The sequence below is a fragment of the Pipra filicauda genome, unplaced genomic scaffold, assembly GCF_003945595.2.
Source record: "Pipra filicauda isolate LSUMZ 115617 unplaced genomic scaffold, ASM394559v2 scaffold1012_size38454_pilon, whole genome shotgun sequence".
NCBI classification, from domain to species: domain Eukaryota; kingdom Metazoa; phylum Chordata; class Aves; order Passeriformes; family Pipridae; genus Pipra; species Pipra filicauda.
The window spans coordinates 1-19,963 of NW_024103444.1; the positions used below are offsets into that span (position 1 = coordinate 1).

General features: G+C 58.5%; 1 protein-coding gene across 1 annotated transcript in view; it reads right to left on the reverse strand.

Moving 5' to 3' along the window:
• Nucleotides 1-368: 368 nt before the first annotated feature.
• LOC114000840 (rho GTPase-activating protein 39-like) overlaps nt 369-19,963 on the reverse strand; it is a gene marked incomplete at both ends in the record, with an annotated part of 33,562 nt that continues 13,967 nt past the window's right edge. Inside the window, 6 exons of the mRNA XM_027745898.2 lie at nt 369-460; nt 1,249-1,448; nt 3,631-3,704; nt 9,486-9,578; nt 10,848-11,409; nt 14,395-15,814. Of these exons, the coding sequence (XP_027601699.2) occupies nt 369-460; nt 1,249-1,448; nt 3,631-3,704; nt 9,486-9,578; nt 10,848-11,409; nt 14,395-15,814 (2,441 nt within the window). The remainder of the gene's footprint in view (nt 461-1,248; nt 1,449-3,630; nt 3,705-9,485; nt 9,579-10,847; nt 11,410-14,394; nt 15,815-19,963) is intronic.

Genomic DNA, 19,963 nt, shown 5'->3' on the forward strand with positions numbered 1-19,963 from the left:
GGATGTGGGGGAGCCACGGGTGGGTGTGGGGGAGCCACGGGTGGGTGTGGGGGAGCCACGGGTGGATGTGGGGGAGCCACGGGTGGGTGTGGGGGAGCCACGGGTGGGTGTGGGGGAGCCCTGGGTGGGTGTGGGGGAGCCATCCTACTGGGAACATGGGGGTCCTACTGGGAACATGGGGGTCCTACTGGGAACGTGGGGGTCCTACTGGGATTGTGGGGGTTCTACTGGGAATGTGGGGGTCCTACCGGGAATGGGGGGGTCTTACCGGGAACATGGGGGTCTTACCGGGAACGTGGGGGTCCTACTGGGAACATGGGGGTCTTACCGGGAACTTGGGGGTCCTACTGGGAACGTGGGGGTCTTACCGGGAACGTGGGGGTCCTCCAAGCCCGTGGGGATCTTCCACTGGTCCACCTGCAGCTTGAGGGCGTTGACCTCGTCGATGTCCCCGGGGACCCTGCGGGGGGACAGGGGTGGGTGCCCGTCCGGGAGGGGGGGACGCGCCCGCTCAGCACCTTTGGGTGCTCGGGGAGAGCCCGGAGGGGACCTCGTGGAGCCGTTTGGGGAGCTGGGGGAGGCCACCGAGCCCTTGAGGTGAGACCGGTGGAGAAACCGCCGTGGCCTCGGAGCGAGGAGAGGTTGGGGGGACGAGGAGAAGTTGGGGGGACGAGAAGTTGGGGGGATGAGAAGTTGGGGGGATGAGAAGTTGGGGGGACGAGGAGAAGTTGAGGGGGACGAGGAGAAGTTGGGGGGACGTGGCTTCCACCACGAGGAGCTCGAGGTTGCCACCACCTTGGGGTCACCCGCTGGAGGAGAAGGACACCCCAAGGACACGGGGAAGGGGGCGGCTGCCCCGCATCGAGGTGATTTGTGGCTTCTGCCAGGAGATGCTCCAGGTTGCCACCACCTTGAGCTCACCGACTGGAGAAGGACACATGGAAGGAGGAAGACACCCCAAAATGAGGTCACTTGTGGCTTCCACCACGAGAAGCTCCAGGTTGTCACCACCTCGAGATCACCCAGTGGAGAAGGACACACGGAAGGAGGAAAACACCCCAAAACGAGGTGATTTGTGGCTTCTGCCATGAGAAGCTCCAGGTTGCCACCACCTCGGGGTCACCCACTGGAGGAGGACACGTGTAAGGAGGAAAACACCCCAAAACGAGGTGATTTGTGGCTTCCCCCCCAAGAAGCTCCGGGTCAGCACCGCTCTGAGGACTCCCCGTGGCCGCGGGGCGGCTTTACCTGAAGATGCCCTCAGTCTGGTCCCCGTTGAGCGCCAGGACCTCCTCGGAGAGGCGGGTCTGCACCCAGGGCAGCTGCCGGTCGGGGTAACGCTCCTTCTGCATGGCCACGATGTCCTGCAGGGAGCTGCCGAACATGGAGGGGTTGAACACGGCGTTCTTGGCGTGGCGGATCTCCTCGATGTTCGGCTTCTTCAGGCCCTGCCGGAGACACGGGAGGTCACCGGCGCCGCCGGGAGCTCCGGAGGGTCCTCCTCGATCCCAGCCACCCCCCCACCGGAGGAGCTCCACGAGGGATCCATCCACGGATGGATCTGGCGGAGCTGGATGAGGTCTCCAGCTCTGAGCCCGGGGGGTTCCACCACCCACCCAGCGCCTTGATCTGGGAGCAGATCCAGCCCTGGGGATGATCCCGATGGACCTTGGTGGGACCTCCACGCTGGAGGATCTACACCGGTGGATTGTCCCGGAGGCTTTGGGATTCTTCTGGAAAGCTCAGCACCGGTGGGTTCCACCATCCACCACCTCGATCTGGAAGCAGATCCAGCCCTGGGGATGATCCCAATGGACCTTGGTGGGTCCGTGGCCACGCTGGAGGATCTACACCGGTGGATTGCCCAGGAGGAGGAGCCACAGCTTTGGGATTCTTCTGGAAAGCTCAGCACCGGTGGGTTCCACCACCCACCACCTCGATCTGGAAGCAGATCCAGCCCTGGGAATGATCCCGATGGATCTTGGTGGGTCCGTGGCCACGCTGGGGGATCTACACCGGTGGATTGTCCAGGAGGCTTTGGGATTCTTCTGGAAAGCTCAGCACTGGTGGGTTCCACCATCCACCACCTTGATCTGGAAGCAGATCCAGCCCTGAGGATGATCCCGATGGACCTTGGTGGGACCTCCACGCTGGGGGATCTACACCAGTGGATTGCCCAGGAGGAGGAACCACGGCTTTGGGATTCTTCTGGAAAGCTCAGCACCGGTGGGTTCCACCATCCACCACCCACCCAGCGCCTTGATCTGGGAGCAGATCCAGCCCTGAGGATGATCCCAATGGATCTTGGTGGGTCCGTGGCCACGCTGGAGGATCTACACCGGTGGATTGTCCAGGAGGAGGAGCCCCGGCTTTGGGATTCTTCTGGAAAGCTCAGCACCGGTGGGTTCCACCATCCACCATCCACCCACCACCTCGATCTGGAAGCAGATCCAGCCCTGGGAATGATCCCGATGGACCTTGGTGGGACCTCCACGCTGGAGGATCTACACCGGTGGATTGTCCAGGAGGAGGAGCCACGGCTTTGGGATTCTTCTGGAAAGCTCAGCACTGGTGGGTTCCATCATCCACCACCTCAATCTGGAAGCAGATCCAGCCCTGGGGATGATCCCGATGGACCTTGGTGGGTCCATGGCCATGCTGGAGGACCTACACCGGTGGATTGCCCAGGAGGAGGAAGCCCGGCTTTGGGATTCTTCTGGAAAGCTCAGCACCGGCGCTGTGGTTGGATCGGCGCCGGATCCGGTGATCCTGAATTATTCCGGATCTGTGGGATCTCCTTCCGGTCACGGGAGGACACTGAGGTTGTCCCTGGCACGCAGCAGGGTGGGAGTGGTCACGGCAAGGTGTGGAGTGGGGGGGATGGAGGATGGAGGATGGACAGAGCGGCCCCGGGGGCGGTGGGATGTGGGACACAGAGGGACCCAGTGGATGTGGGGGTGGTGGGGTGGGAGAGGTCCCCAAAAGACCCCCAGGTAGTTCTCAGATCTTCAGAAAGTTCCCAGGAGGTCTCCAGAAGTTCCTTAGGAAGTTCCCAGAAGGTCCCTACAAGGTCTTCCAGAAAGTTTCCAGAAGGTTCCCAGAAGGTTCCCAGAAGGTCCTGAGAGAGTCTTCAGAAGGTCTCCAGAAAATCTCCAGAGGGTTTCCCGTAAGGTCCTTAGAAAACTTCCAGAAGGTCTCCAGAAAATCTCCAGAAAGTTCCCCAGAAGGTCCCTGGAAGGTCTTCAGAAGTTTCCCGGGAGGTTCCCAGAAAATCTCCAGAGGGTCGTTAGAGGGTTTCCAGAATGTTCCCAGGAGATCCCCAGGTGGTCGTTAGAAGGTGCCCAGAACAACTCCGGGTCTCCAGAAGATTCCCAGAGTTCTCCCGAAGGTCCCCAGAACAGCTCCGGGTCTCCAGAAGATTCCCAGAGTTCTCCCGAAGGTCTCCAACCGCTCCGGATGATCCTCCCCGTGGCTCCTTCCCGAACTCCCCACCCCTTTTCCACTTCCCCCCCTTCCTCCCCCACCAGCCCCTCCCCAGTCCAGTGGTCCCGGCAGGGGGTGACCCCCCCCCCCGGAAGGGGTTGTCCACCCTCTCCAAGGGTTTTCCAGGCCCATCCCGTGGGTTGGTACCTTCTTGGCCCCGGTCAGAGCCGCCTTCTGGAGCTTGTTGTAGCAGTACTTGGCGTAAGTGCTGATGGCCACCCCTGCAAGAGAACATCGGGGGGGTGGGATGTCCCCTCCGGGCCCTGGAGGGGCTCCTGTCCCCTCCTTTCCCCCCCCTCCCCCCGGATGTCCATCCCCATCCCCGTTCCCGGGGGGTCTGAGGAGGACGAGGTCCCCCCTCGGATCCTCCTGGTGGCCCCACCCCTCCCCAGAACCTCGGAGGAGCCGCCCGACGTGGGGTCCCGGAGCTCCCTCGGCTCCGTGGGGGCCTCGGCCAGGGGTGTCCCGGGTTCTGAGGGGGGTCACCACTTCCATTGTCACCTCCCCCCTCCCCAGTACCATCCATCTCCTGCCGATCCCACCGATCCCACCCTCATCCCCCTCCTCATCCACCCCCTCCTCCTGATGGCCTTCAACGAGGAGATGAGACCTCAACCCCTTCCCAGAAGGAGACCTGGGGACCTGCTGGCACCTTCTGGACCTTTCCATAGTCCTGGGGACCTCACAGAACCTTCTGGACCATTCCCACAGCCTTGGGGACCTGATGGACCCTTCTGGACCATTCCATAGTCCTGGGACCTGGTGGAACCTTCTGGACCATTCCATAGTCCTGGGGACCTCACAGAACCTTCTGGACCATTCCATAGTCCTGGGGACCTGGTGGAACCTTCTGGACCTTTCCCACAGCCCTGGGGACCTCACGGAACCTTCTGGACCATTCCCAAAGCCCTGGGGACCTCACAGAACCTTCTGGACCATTCCATAGTCCTGGGGACCTGGTGGAACCTTCTGGACCTACAGCCCTGGGGACCTGGTGGCACCTTCTGGACCATTCCCACAACCTTGGGGACGTCACGGAACCTTCTGGACCATTCCGTAGTCCTGGGGACCTGGTGGAACCTTCTGGACCTTTCCCAGAGCTCTCAGGACCTGACGGAACCTTCTGGACCATTCCCAGAGCTCTCAGGACCTGACAGAACCTTCTGGACCTTTCCCAGAGCTCTCAGGACCTGACGGAACCTTCTGGACCTTTCCCAGAGCTCTCAGGACCTGACGGAACCTTCTGGACCTTTCCCAGAGCTCTCAGGACCTGGCCCATCCCCGAAGCAGCCCTGGGGACCTGGTGGCCCCCTCCGGAGAATTCCTGCTGGACGTCCAACCCCTCGAGGGTCATTTTTCGGGGTCAAACCCAAACCCGGGGCCTCGGGATCGTCTCCTCGGCCCTTCGTCCCCGGGATCCCCGAGTTCCCGGGGGGTTTTCGGGCTCTGGGGGATGTTCCTGGATGGGGTGGGAGGGTCTGACGGAAAGGACTCGTGGGACCTCCTGAACCCCCGGGATCATGGAAGGGTTTGGGTTGGGAAGGAGCACAGCGCCCACCCCTGTGGGCAGGGACACCCTCCGGCAGGGCCAGGCGGGATCTCGGGAAGAAGAAGCCCAGGAGACGATGGATCAGCTCCCATCCCCCCCAATCCGTGGGGCGTCACCGCCGAAGGTGCCGAGGGTGGATTTGATCCCATCGTCTCCACGGTCACCCAGAACTCTTGGATGCTCCCAAAACCCTTCCTTGGGCGATCCCACCAATCCCGTTGAGGTTCCTCAACTTGGATTCCCTTGGATGCTCCCAAAGCCCTTCCTTGGGCGATCCCACCAATCCCGTTGAGGTTCCTCAACTGGGATTCCCTTGGATGCTCCCAACGCCCTTCCATGAGTGATCCCATCAACCCCATTGAGGTTCCTCAACTTGGATTCCCTTGGATGCTCCCAAAGCCCTTCCATGAGTGATCCCATCAACCCCCTGGAGGTTCCTCAACTTGGATTCCCTTGGATGCTCCCAACGCCCTTCCATGAGCGATCCCATCAACCCCCTGGAGGTTCCTCAACTCAGATTCCCTTGGATGCTCCCAAAGCCCTTCCATGAGTGATCCCATCAACCCCCTGGAGGTTCCTCAACTTGGATTCCCTTGGATGCTCCCAAAGCCCTTCCATGAGTGATCCCACCAATCCCGTTGAGGTTCCTCAACTCAGATTCCCTTGGATGCTCCCAATGCCCTTCCATGACTGATCCCATCAACCCCATTGAGGTTCCTCAACTCGGATTCCCTTGGATGCTCCCAAAGCCCTTCCATGAGTGATCCCATCAACCCCCTGGAGGTTCCTCAACTCGGATTCCCTTGGATGCTCCCAAAGCCCTTCCATGAGTGATCCCATCAACCCCATTGAGGTTCCTCAACTTGGATTCCCTTGGATGCTCCCAAAGCCCTTCCATGAGTGATCCCATCAACCCCATTGAGGTTCCTCAACTCGGATTCCCTTGGATGCTCCCAAAGTCCTTCCTTGGGTGATCCCACCAATCCCGTTGAGGTTCCTCAACTCGGATTCCCTTGGATGCTCCCAAAGCCCTTCCTTGGGCGATCCCATCAACCCCCTGGAGGTTCCTCAACTCGGATTCCCTTGGAATCCCATCACCCCCTTTGGGATCGGGTAATGACACATTGACAGGAATCCCTCCCCTATTGATCCCGGCAGGTCCCACATTGATCCCGGGGTCCCCTATTGATCCCGGCAGGTCCCACATTGATCCCAGGGTCCCCTATTGATCCCAGCAGGTCCCACATTGATCCGGGGGTCTTCTATTGATCCCGGCAGGTCCCACATTGATCCAGGGGTCCCCTATTGATCCCGGCAGGTCCCACATTGATCCCGGGGTCCCCTATTGATCCCAGCAGGTCCCACATTGATCCCAGGAGTCTGGTATCAATCTGGGGGTCCCCTGTTGATCCCGGGAGTCTGGTATTGATCCCGGCAGGTCCCCTATTGATCCTGGTAGGTCCCACATTGATCCCAGGGGTCCCCTATTGATCCTGGTAGGTCCCACACTGAACCAGGGGTCTCCTATCGATCCTGGGGTCCCCTATTGATCCCGGCAGGTCTCACACTGATCCCGAGGTCCCCTATTGATCTAGGGGTCCCCTATTGATCCCGGCAGGTCCCACATTGATCCAGGGGTCCCCTATTGATCCGGGGGGCCCCTATTGATCCCGGTAGGTCCCACACTGATCCCATGGTCCCCTATTGATCCCGGGGTCCCCTATTGATCCCGGTAGGTCCCACACTGATCCCATGGTCCCCTATTGATCCCGGGGTCCCCTATTGATCCTGGCAGGCCCCACTCTGATCCTGGGGTCCCCTATTGATCCCGGGGTCCCCTATTGATCCCGGCAGGTCCCACACTGATCCCATGGTCCCCTATTGATCCCGGGGTCCCCTATTGATCCCGGCAGGTCTCACACTGATCCCGAGGTCCCCTATTGATCTAGGGGTCCCCTATTGATCCCGGCAGGTCCCACATTGATCCAGGGGTCCCCTATTGATCCCGGGGTCCCCTATTGATCCCGGTAGGTCCCACACTGATCCCATGGTCCCCTATTGATCCGGGGGTCCCCTATTGATCCTGGCAGGCCCCACTCTGATCCTGGGGTCCCCTATTGATCCCGGGGTCCCCTATTGATCCCGGTAGGTCCCACACTGATCCCATGGTCCCCTATTGATCCGGGGGTCCCCTATTGATCCTGGCAGGCCCCACTCTGATCCTGGGGTCCCCTATTGATCCCGGGGGTCCCCTATTGATCCCGGCAGATCCCACATTTATCCAGGGGTCTTCTATTGATCCGGGGGTCCCCTATTGATCCCGGGAGTCTGGTATTGATCCTGGGGTCCCCTATTGATCCCGGCAGGTCCCACACCGAGCCGGGGGTCCCCTATTGATCCAGGGGTCCCCTATTGATCTGAGGGGTCCCGGATTTGGAGGGATCCTGCATTGATCTGAGGGGTCCTGGGGTTGATCCAGGGGATCCCAATTGATCAGGAGGGGGGTCCCAGGATTGATCCAGGGGGTCCCGGATTTGAGGGATCCCATGTTATTCCGAAGAGTCCTGTATTGATCCGGGGGGGTCCCAGATTGATCCAGGGTTCCCACATCGATCTGGGGGGTCCCAGATTGATGGGGGGGGTCTGGAATCAATCCCAGGGGTCTGGAGAGATGTAGGAGACCTCACATTGAATTGGGGGGTCCCCTATTGATCCGGGGGATTGGTATTGATCCAGGGGATCCCGCATTGATCCAGGGGATCCCGCATTGATCCAGGGGATCCCACATTGATCCAGGGGATCCCACATTGTTCCGGGGCATCCCACATTGAGTCGGGGGGCCCGCATTGAGCCAGGGGATCCCAGATTAATCGGGGGGTTCCGTATTAATCCAGGGGGGCTGGTATTGATCCAGGGGATCCCACATTGATCCAGAGGATCCTACATTGATCCAGGGGATCCCACATTGGTCTGGAGGATCCCACACTGATCCAGGGGATCCCACATTGATCCTTGGGATCCCACATTGAACCGGGGGGCCCAGATTGAGCCAGGGGATCCCAGATTAATCTGGGGGGTTCCGTATTAACCCGAGGGGGTTGGTATTGATCCAGGGGATCCCACATTGGTCTGGAGGATCCCACACTGATCCAGGGGATCCCACACTGATCCAGGGGATCCCACATTGATCTGGAGGATCCCACATTGATCCAGGGGATCCCACATTGAGTCGGGGGGCTTGGATTGAACCAGGGGATCCCAGATTAATCTGGGGGGTTCCGTATTAATCCAGAGGGGCTGGTATTGATCCAGGGGATCCCACATTGATCCAGAGGATCCCACATTGATCCGGAGGATCCCACATTGAGCCAGGGGACCTGGATTAAGCCAGAGGATCCCAGATTAATCTGGGGGGTTCTGTATTAACCCAAGGAGGTTTGTATTGATCCAGGGGATCCCATATTGATCCGGGAGATCCCACATTGAACCAGAGGGTCCCAGATTAATCTGGGGGGTTCTGTACTAATCCGGGGGGGTTAGTATTGATCCAGGGGATCCCACATTGAGCCAGGGGGACCTGGATCAAGCCAGGGGATCCCAGATTAATCTGGGGGGTTCTGTATTAACCCGAGGGGGTTGGTATTGATCCAGGGGATCCCACATTGGTCTGGAGGATCCCACATTGATCTGGAGGATCCCACATTGAGCCAGAGGATCCCACATTGAACCAGGGGGACCTGGATCAAGCCAGAGGATGCCAGATTAATCTGGGGGGTTCCGTATTAACCCGAGGGGGTTGGTATTGATCCAGGGGATCCCATATTGATCCTTGGGATCCCACATTGAACCAGAGGGTCCCAGATCGAGCCAGGGGATCCCAGATTAATCAGGGGGGTTCCGTATTGATCAGGGGGGTTTGATATTGATCCAGGGGATCCCACATTGATCCTTGGGATCCCACATTGAGCCAGGGATCCCGGATTGAGCCAGGGGATCCCAGATTAATCTGGGGGGTTCCGTATTAATCCAGGGGGTTGGTATTGATCCAGGGGATCCCACATTGAGCCAGAGGGTCCCAGATCGAGCCAGAGGATCCCAGATTAATCTGGGGGGTTCTGTACTGATCGGGGGGGGTTAGTATTGATCCAGGGGATCCCACATTGATCCTTGGGATCCCACACTGATCCAGGGGATCCCACATTGATCCTTGGGATCCCACACTGATCCAGGGGATCCCATATTGGTCTGGAGGATCCCACATCGATCCAGGGGATCCCTAAGCTGGAGGGATCGCAGGCTTTGGGCTATCCCAGATTTTCGGGTGATCCCAGCTGGATCCAGGGGATCCCAATTGATCTGGGGGGGGGGGTGAAGGGTCGTTCCGGGGTTTCCCAGGACTGATCCGGGGGGGGTCCCGGCTTTGGGGTGCTCCCAGATTTTGGGGGGTCCCTACCATGGTGCTCCTCGATTTGGGGCTTGGGTTTCTTTCGCAATTTGGGTTTCTTCTGATTGGTCCTTTCCAGGAGGTGACGGATGTGCCGCGTCACTGGGGAGAAACACACGGAGGGGGGCCGGGAACATGGAATGTGAGGCTGGAAAAGGAACTCGGTGGGAGGGAACAACGGGGGGAGGGGGAGGGAAATCATGGAAGAAAAATAAAGGGAACGGAAATAAAAATGAAAAATAAAAATAAAAAACTAAATAAAAAAAATGAAAATAAAAACCGAAAATAAAAACCGAAAATAAAAACCGAAAATAAAAACCGAAAATAAAAACCGAAAATGAAACGAAGTAAAAAAAATTAAATTAAATCAAATTAAAACTATAAAAATAAATCAAAATTAAGGCGGGAAATAAAAAAAAATAAAGGAAATCAAAATAAAAATTAAATGAAATTACAGTGAGGGATCTAGAAATAAAAGGGAATTGAAATTAAAAGTAAAAACTAAGGGCAAAATAAAGAAAAATAAAAATGCCAAAACGAAAGCGAGTTCGAATTAAAAAATAAGGAAAAGATTTAAAGATAAAAAAATCGAAGAAAACTGAAAATTAAAAGAATAAAATAAAACTAAAACGAAAATAAAAACCAGAGGGAAACGACAATGGGATGCAAATACAAACAAATTCTATGCAAATGAAGATGCAAATTAAAATCAACGTAACGATGAAACCAATCAATGACTCGACACAAAACCAACGAAAACACCTGAAAATAAAACAACGGAACTCAAAACGACAAAAACTCGGGACCGAACCCAGGGGGGCGACACTGATTGGACAGGAGGGGTCGGGGGGCGGAGCCTCTTCCGGGGGAGCTCCGGGTGTTGAATCCGGTGGGAAATGAGTCGGACACCTCGAGAGGGCGGGGCATCTCCTCGGGGGGTGGGAGAAGTTTCAGGAAGTCGCTCACGGACACCCCCGGTGGAGGCGACGTCCATCCCGCGGCAACGGCGCCCGAGCTCGTTCCCTGTCGGAGCCCACGTCGGATTTCCCGGCAGGAGGAGGGCGGGAAAGGCCCCGCTGGGGGCGGGTCTTGGATGAGCTCCTCGCCCGCCTTTCCAAGGAGAAACTCAACGGATGGGAAAGGAACCAAAGCGGAACAAAGAACCGGGCCGGGCCATCGCGGAATCGTGGGATGGGTTGGGTTGGGTTGGGTTGGAAGGGACCTTAAAGCTCATCTTGTTGCACCCCCTGCCATGGGCAGGGACACCTTCCACTAGACCAGGTCGCTCCTAAACCCCGTCCAACATGGCCTCGGACACTTCCAAGGACGGGGCGGTCACAGACGCCGCCGGGCCGTGGTTTTCTCACTTACCTTTCGTGTCATTCACCGGGTCCATGTGCCGGTAAATGTATCCTTCTAGGTAGGAGTGGAATTTGGGAGTGGGGGGGAAAAAGGCCAAACAGATGGCCATGAGCTCCCAGCCCCGGGCCAGGCTCTCGTAACGGAAGTTCTCGGTGGTCTGCCGGCACAGCTGGATGTAGAGCTCGTCTCGCAGCCCCTGCACGCTCCAGCCCTTGGTGGCGATCTCCAGGGCCACGTTGAGCTGGTCCGTCTTGGCCCGCCGGTCGCCCATGTACATCTGGATGAGCTTGAAGATCTCGCACGCCTCCTTCTTGACGTTGCGGTCGTTGGTCATGATCATGGGTTTCTTGATGGATTCGCTGCTCCAGGCCAACATGTTGGCGATGGAGACCTTGCGGCGGAAGAGCCCTTGGGTGTGCTTGTTGAAGTGCTTGGAGGCCCAGTTCTCAATGTCCGTCTCCGAGGAGGGTTTGCGCAGGTTGAAGGTGGGGAAGACGCAGCTGGCGCTCGGCATCATGTTCCTGGTCTGGCGGCTGCTCTCGAACTGGGCGCAGGCGCCGAGGTCCTCGGACTGCGGGGCGACACCGCGCGAGGGAGCGTTACTCGGGGAAGGGCGGAGACGGCGGAGAGCCACTGAGAGACTGGGCAACCGAGCGGGCAACTGAGCGACCAACCAATCAACCGAGCGGGCAACTGGCTGAGCGGCCAACTGACTGCGCAACCAACCAATCGACCAACCAGCCAACCAACTGAGCAACCAACCAACTGAGCAACCAACTGAGCAACCAACCAACTGAGCAACCAACCAACTGAGCAACCAACCAATCAACCAACTAATCAACCAACTGAGCAACCAACCAACTGAGCAACCAACCAACTGAGCAACCAACCAACCGAGTGACCAACCAACTGAGCAACCAACCAATCAACCAACTAATCAACCAACTGAGCAACCAACCAATCAACCAACTGAGCAACCAACCAATCAACCAACTAATCAACCAACTGAGCAATCAATCAACCAATCAACCAACCAACTGAGCAACCAACCAACTGAGCAACCAACCAACTGAGCAACCAACCAACCAACTGAGCAACCAACAAAGTGATAACCCACCAACCAATCAACTGATCAACCAACCAATTGACCAACCAACCAATCAACCAACCAACCAACCGAGCAACCAACCAACTGAGCAACCAACCAACTGAGCAACCAACCAACCGAGTGACCAACCAACTGAGCAACCAACCAATCAACCAACTAATCAACCAACTGAGCAACCAACCAACCAACCAACTGAGCAACCAACTGAGCAATCAACCAACCAATCAACCAACCAACTGAGCAACCAACCAACTGAGCAACCAACCAACCAACCAACTGAGCAACCAACTGAGCAATCAACCAACCAATCAACCAACCAATCAACCAACCAACTGAGCAACCAACCAACTGAGCAACCAACCAACTGAGCAACCAACCAACCAACCAACTGAGCAACTGAGCAACCAACCAACCAACCAACTGAGCAACCAACAAAGTGATAACCCACCAACCAATCAACTGATCAACCAACCAATCAACCAACCAACCGAGCAACCAACCAAGCAACCAATCAACTGATCAATCAACCAACCAATCAATCAACCAACCAACTGATCAACCAATCAACTGATCAACCAATCAATCAACCAACCAACCAGCCAACCAATCAACCAACCAGCCAACCAATCAACCAACCAGTCAACCCATCAACCAAACAACCAACAAACCAACCCACCCACTAACCAATCAGCCAACCCACCAACCCACTAACCAACCAATCAACCAACCAGTCAACCAACCAACCAGCCAACCCACCAACTCACCAACCCACCAACCAATCAACCAAGCAAGCAAGCAAGCAAGCAGCCAACCCACCAATTCACCAACTCACCAACCCCCCCCCAAGCAAGCAGCCGTTGCAGCGTTCAGAGGTCGCCTCCCACCCGCCCCCAAAGCCACGTCCTCTCCAAGGAGCTGCTCCTCAATCCCACCATGGCCAAGTGGAGCTGCCCGGTGCCGGCGGCCAAGGCGCGTCGTGGCACCGATGGGCAGCAGGAAGGTGGGATAAGCGAGGCCCCCCAAAGCCGCCGTGCTGGACTCTCCTCACTTCCCGGCGCCTCGGCCGGTGGAGTCACGGAGAGAAGAAGCAACACGGTGGAAGGAACGTGGCTTTGGGTTCCACCCATCCTTCGGACACGCCCACCTGTAACCAGTCCCCCAGGAAACCCCCTCTGCCCAAAATCACCTCCCAAGGGGGTTGTCCAGCGGCCGCAGGAGGAGGTCAGAGGCTCCTCCAAGCCGTGAGGAACACGGATGTTCCTTCTTTACATCCCGTGTGCCGACGGACACGAAGGGCCCGGGATTTCCCCGTGAGCTCTGCAGAGCACCCGGCCAGGAAGGAGCCCTGCAGACCAGTGTCCTCCTCCTACTGGAACCAGTACAGCCTGCGGCCATCCCCCCAGGAGGGGGTGGGACACCCAAAGAGCTGCTGACCAGCACAGAGGAAGCAAACAAGGACAACTGGGATGGACAATCCGTGGCCCCGGTGGCTTCAGGTGGCTTCATCACCTGGGATGAAGTGGATGGAGTGGAACGTCTGGGAACGGGCAGCTGAGAGCCCCGGGAAGCAGATCCTGGAATGCTGGTGCATTTGGGGCTCCTTCATCCCAAGGTTTTGAGGTGCCACCTTGCCAAGGACCAACTTCCTCGTGGGACAATATTGTCAAGCCCCGACTTCGAGGGCCAAGCACCAGGTTGGTAACAACCAGCTTCGAGGGACCACCTTGCCAAGGACCAACTTCTCTGAGGGACCAGGTTAGTAAAGACCAGCTCTGAGGGACCACCTTGGCAAGCCCCAGCTTTGAGGGACCACCCTGCTAAGGACCGACTTCCTTGTGGGACCACCTTGCCAAGCCCCAGCTTTGAGGGACCACCTTGCTAAGGACCGACTTCCTTGTGGGACCACCTTGCTAAGGACCGACTTCCTTGTGGGACCACCTTGCCAAGCCCCAACTTTGAGGGACCACCTTTGCAATTTTGAGGGACCAGGTTAATAAAGACCAACTTTGAGGGGCCACCTTGGCAACTTCTTTGAGGGACCAGGTTAATAAAGACCAGCTTTGAGGGACCAGGTTAATAAAGACCAGCTTTGAGGGACCAGGTTAATAAAGACCAGCTTTGAGGGACCAGGTTAATAAAGACCAGCTTGGAGGGACCACCTTGGCAACTTCTTTGAGGGACCGGGTTAATAAAGACCAACTCTGAGGGACCACCTTGGAAACTTTGAGGGACCGGGTTAATAAAGACCAGCTTTGAGGGGCCACCTTGGCAACTTCTTCGAGGGACCAGGTTAATAAAGACCAGCTTTGAGGGGCCACCTCGCCAAGGACCGAATTCTTTGAAGGACCAGGTTAGTAAACACCAGCTTGGAGGGACCACCCAACCAAGGACCTCCTCCCCTGAGGGACAGGCGGCGCGTCCCCCGGCCCCGTTCCCGGCGGGCGTTACCTGGGACGGGTGCAGGTAGGGCTCGGGAGAGGCCAGGTTGGTCTGGACGGAGACGCTCTTCTCCAGCAGGATCTGGGGGAAGCCCAGCTTCTCGAAGGTGTTCCTCTTCCAGTGCTTGTTCTCCTGCTGCGCCAGCGCCTCGTCCTCGCTGAAGGCCCTCACCACCGGGCCCGGCATGGGCAGGGGGAGGGCGCCGTCGCTCTCGTAGCCGGACCCGTCCTTTTGGGAATCCCAGCTGCTCCTCTGCTTCATGTGGTAGTGGGCCTGCTGCGCCTCCCACGCCAGGCGGGCCTGCGCCAGGAAGGGCTCCGGGAAGCCCCGTCCCGCCTCCGCCTCGGCCGCCTTGCTCTCCGTCCGGTTCATGGGCGAGCGGTTGGGCCCCGGGGCGGCTCGATCGTCCCCCGGCAGCTGCTCCCCCAGCGCCTCCCTCTCCCCGGAGCCGTCGGCGGCCGAGGCGTTGGGCTCGTGGGCCACCGAAGGCTTCCGGCTCTTCCTCTTCCTGGTGGAGGGCGAGTAGCCGGTGGAGGACAAGGTGTCCTGCTGGCTGGACCACGACATGGAGTCCTCGCCCGGGGCCGCCGGGCCGGGGCAGAAGTCGGGCCCTTCCATGCTGCTGTAATCGCCGGATTTGACGTCCAGGCGCTGGTCCCGCACCAGGCAGGGGCTGTGCTGCAGCGAGTAGGAGCCCCCGATGGGGTTGGGGGAGTATTTGTGCCTCAGGCCCGTCTTCATCTTGGGGCTGGAGCCCGACTGCTCCACGTAGACGAGCTGGCGCACGTACTCCTTGCCGGCGGGGCTGTACTCCAGGCTCATGAAGCGGTCGGGGGGGCACTTCTGCTTGGTGAGCACCAGCTGCTGGTAGGGCGAGTTGGAGCCTTGCTTGGGCGACTGCAGGAAGGGGTGCGGCTTCCGCACCGGCGACTTCTGGGGCGAGCCCGCCTTGTAGCCGCCGCCGCCGCCGCCGCCGGCCTCGTACTGCATGTCCACGGGGGGCTCGTCGTAGATGGGGGCCTGGTACTCCATGGGGGGCTCCTCGTAGAGCGGCGGCTCGTAGGCGTAGCGCGGCGACGACGGCTGCGACTCGGCCGAGTGCTTGCGGTGCTGCTGCGCCTGCAGCGGGGAGCAGAAGGGGTCCCCCCGGCCCAGCAGCGGGGAGCAGCTCCCCGGCAGCTCGGCCCTCTTCAGGAAGGGCGACGCCTTCCTCTCCGGGAAGAACACGGAGCCGTCGGCGTCCGAGGAGGAGAAGGTCTGCAGGTTGGGGGACTGCTGGCCGCCGCCGGAGGGGCGGCGGGAGCGCGGCCCCGCCTGGGACTCGGGGGCGAAGCCGTTGCCCTGGTGCAGGAGGAAGCTCGGCTCCCGGTCCGTCACCTTGATCAGCATCCGCTCCTTGGTGCCGGCGTTCCATCGCAGGGACGACGTCCTGCGGGGGGGGGGGAAACGCCGCAGCGGGGTCAGAATTCCCGGGATCCCCGCTCCTGAACCCACCAGACCACGGAAGAACCCAAAGGATGGACGTTCCCAACCACCCCAAGAGTGAAGAGGATGCCGGTGATGGAGACACGAGGGCCCTGCCACCATCCCAAAATTGGTGGCACCATCCCACAGACCCCAGGAATTCCCGCAGGCTGGAAAGCCAAGCTCCCCTTTGGGATGGAAAACATCACAGTGGGGTCGGAATTCCCTGGATTCCTGCTCCTGAACCTTCCCAGACCACGGAAGAACCCAAAGGATGGACGTTCCCAACCACCCCAAGAGTGAAGAGGATGCCGGTGACGGAGACACGAGGGCGCTGCCACCATCCCAAAATTGGTGGCACCATCCCACAGACCCCAGGAATTCCCGCAGGCTGGAAAGCCAAGCATTCCTTGGGGGTGGAAAACACCACAGCGGGGTCAGAATTCCCTGGATTCCCGCTCCTGAACCTCCCAGACCACGGAAGAACCCAAAGGGTGGACGTTCCCAACCACCCCAAGAGCGAAGAGGATGCCGGTGACGGAGACACGAGGGCGCCGCCACCATCCCAAAACCATCCCACGGCACTTCCCGGCTCCTCCAGACCCCAGGAATTCCCGCAGGATGCCCAGGCTGGAAAACCAAGCCCCGCCGAGCAATGACACCCCCTTGGACACCCCTTGGACACCTCTGGAGGTGCCAGCCCCGAATGTCCCCTCCCCGCTCGTGTCTCGGAGCTCTCGGAGCCGACGGAGCGACCGCGGAGACAGGACAGAGATTTGGGGCAATTCCACGGAGATCTGGACACGCGGGAACTGATCCCACCACGGTTCCCCCCCGGGATTTCCCACCTCGTGCCCGACTCCATCTCTCCCACTTCTTGCTCGCCCCTTCCCCACCCCCTCCATCCAGCCCCTTCCCGGGGTTTATCCCCCCCTCCACATCCCAGGGAGCTGGGAATGTTCCCCTGGAGAAGGGAAGGATCCAGGGAGACCTTGGAGCCCCTTCCAGGGCCTGAAGGGGCTCCGGGAGAGCTGGAGAGGGACTGGGGCCAAGGGCTGGAGGGACAGCACCCAGGGAATGGCTTCCCAGGGTTAGGGGGGATAGTGGGAAGGGATTCCTGGCTGGGAGGGGCTGGGCTGGAATTCCCAGAGGAGCCGTGGCTGCCCCTGGATCCCTGGGAGTGTCCAAGGGCAGGTTGGATCCCCCCGGGATGGTGGGAATGCTGGAGGATGGAACGGGAGGATCCTCCAGGTCCCTTCCAACCCCAACCATCCCGAGGCCGGGCGGGACGGAATTCCCGGCGCAACCGGAAGCGGGGGTTGGATAAACGGGGTCGTTTATTCCCGAGACGCCGAGGCCGGAGCCAAAAAACGGGGAAGCCACAACCCCAGGGAGGAATCCACGTTCCCCCCTCCCAAATCCAGGGGTTTAATTCCCGGATTCGCCGCTTCCGTTGACATTCCAGCGGCATCCGGCGGCAGCGGCCACGGATAAAAACCCCTCCCCACCCCGGGAGCAGCAAATCAGCTCATCCAGGCCCAGTTTTCAATCCCAAACAATTAAATAACAGGAAAAACAATATTCCCAAAAAGCTCCGGAGCCGCCGCCGCCCCCCCGGGATTATTTCCTAAACACCCAAAAAGCCTCGTTCCGGAATAAACGGGATTTTCCCGCCCTCGAAAAGCCCTTTTTTGGTCCTTAAATGGATCCAGGAATTCCCGAGGGGCGTCGGAGAGGAGACGGAGCCCCGGCCACGCTCCTGGCACGGACAGGAATTCCCAGTATTCCCGGGATTTCTGGTTTGGGATGGGGTCGTCTCTGTTATTGGCTTCCCTCGCGGAGAAGGGAAGGGTTTTTTTCCCTCTCCGTGAATTTCCACGAGAAACCACTTCCCAAATCCCTCTGAAAAAAAAAAAGATCCATTTCTTCCCAAATTGGAAAATTCTCGTTCCCGTGGATTTAGGGGCCGGATTTTTCCATGTGCTCCTTAAACCCCCTTCCCTGCTCCGACACCCCCTCCCTGAGCTTCTCCCGACCTTTGGAATGTCAAGGATGGAGAAATCCCGGGAATGTTCCCGACTCCGGGAATTCCTTTGCTTCCAGCTGTTTTTTCCTGGAGAGACCTGTGGCACCCGAGGCAGGTAAACCCCACCCCCCCCTCATTTACATATAATTACCATAATTAAACAGCCTCGAAACACCTTAAAAACAGTCGAGCCCAGGAAAATCGGGAATGTTGATATTCCCGAGTCGAGGGGCCGGGCCAAGGGAATAAATCCCAGGTTTAATCCCTGGCATTTCCCAGGTTTTTCGGGGAACGACTCGTTCCCAAAAGCAGGTTTAAAACCCAGGAATATTCCCAAACCCCCCCCCCGAACCCCCCAGATTCCAAGATCTTCCCGTTTAAAGCCGGGATCAGAGCGGGGGTTTTCAGGAAAAAAAAAAAAAAGCTGGAATTGGAATGATTCACCCAACTCTCGATTTCCAAAGTCTTGGATGCAGCGGGACCTGCCGCCGCCGGAAAAACAAGGGATATTTGGAACCCCCGGAGCCTCCTTCCCACCCCAATTCCCACCGTTTTTTCCCCTCACCTTCCTCTCCCGGCCGCGGGAATCGGGAGCGTCTCCCTCCACATTCCGGCGCCTTTTCCAGGGTTAAACCGGGATGGGGAAGGAGGGATGAAGCCCGTCCTCCCCCTCCCCGTCCCCTCCCCTCCCAGCTGGGCACCGCCGGCACAGCCGGCGCATCCCGCTGGGAATTCCGGCCTTGGAAAAACTCCCTGTCCCTGGAACGGTGCCCGGGAGCTGCTCCGGCGGGGGGGGGGAATCAATCCCGGGAAAAAAACGCAGGGGAAAAAAAAAGGAGGGAGCGGCAGAGCCCGCCCGGAGCTGCCCGTGATCCGGCCGGAATTTTCCAGCTTGGAAAACTCTCCTCGGGACGGAAACGCGGCCTCTGGAATCCAAACCCCGGCACAGAGCTGGGGCTTATCCTGATTTACAGCTAAACTAAGCAACGGGGAAAACGGGATAAAATCCCAAATCCCTGAGATCCAAAGGATCCAACACCAACTTTTGGGGTCCCAAGGACCATCCGATGGATCCAACACCAACTTTTGGGATCCCAAGGACCATCCAATGGATCCAACACCAACAGTGGGATCCCAAGGACCATCCGATGGATCCAACACCAACAGTGGGGTCCCAAGGACCATCCGATGGATCCAACACCAACTTTTGGGATCCCAAGGACCATCCAATGGATCCAACACCAACAGTGGGATCCCAAGGACCATCCGATGGATCCAACACCAACAGTGGGATCCCAAGGACCATCCGATGGATCCAACACCAACGGTGGGATCCCAAGGACCATCCGATGGATCCAACACCAACGGTGGGATCCCAGGGACCATCCAAGGGATCCAACACCAATGGTGGGATCCCAAGGACCATCCAAGGGATCCAACACCAACGGTGGGATCCCAGGGACCATCCGATGGATCCAACACCAACGGTGGGATCCCAAGGACCATCCGATGGATCCAACACCAACTTTTGGGGTCCCAAGGACCATCCGATGGATCCAACACCAACTGGTGGGATCCCAAGCACCATCCAATGGATCCAACACCAACGGTGGGATCCCAAGGACCATCCGATGGATCCAACACCAACGGTGGGATCCCAAGGACCATCCAATGGATCCAACACCAACTTTTGGGATCCCAAGGACCACCCGATGGATCCAACACCAACGGTGGGATCCCAGGGACCATCCAAGGGATCCAACACCAACGGTGGGATCCCAAGGACCATCCGATGGATCCAACACCAACGGTGGGATCCCAAGGACCATCCAATGGATCCAACACCAACAGTGGGATCCCAAGGACCATCCAAGGGATCCAACACCAACGGTGGGATCCCAGGGACCATCTGATGGATCCAACACCAACGGTGGGATCCCAAGGACCATCCGATGGATCCAACACCAACAGTGGGATCCCAAGGACCATCCAAGGGATCCAACACCAACGGTGGGATCCCAAGGACCATCCGATGGATCCAACACCAACTTTTGGGGTCCCAAGGACCATCCGATGGATCCAACACAA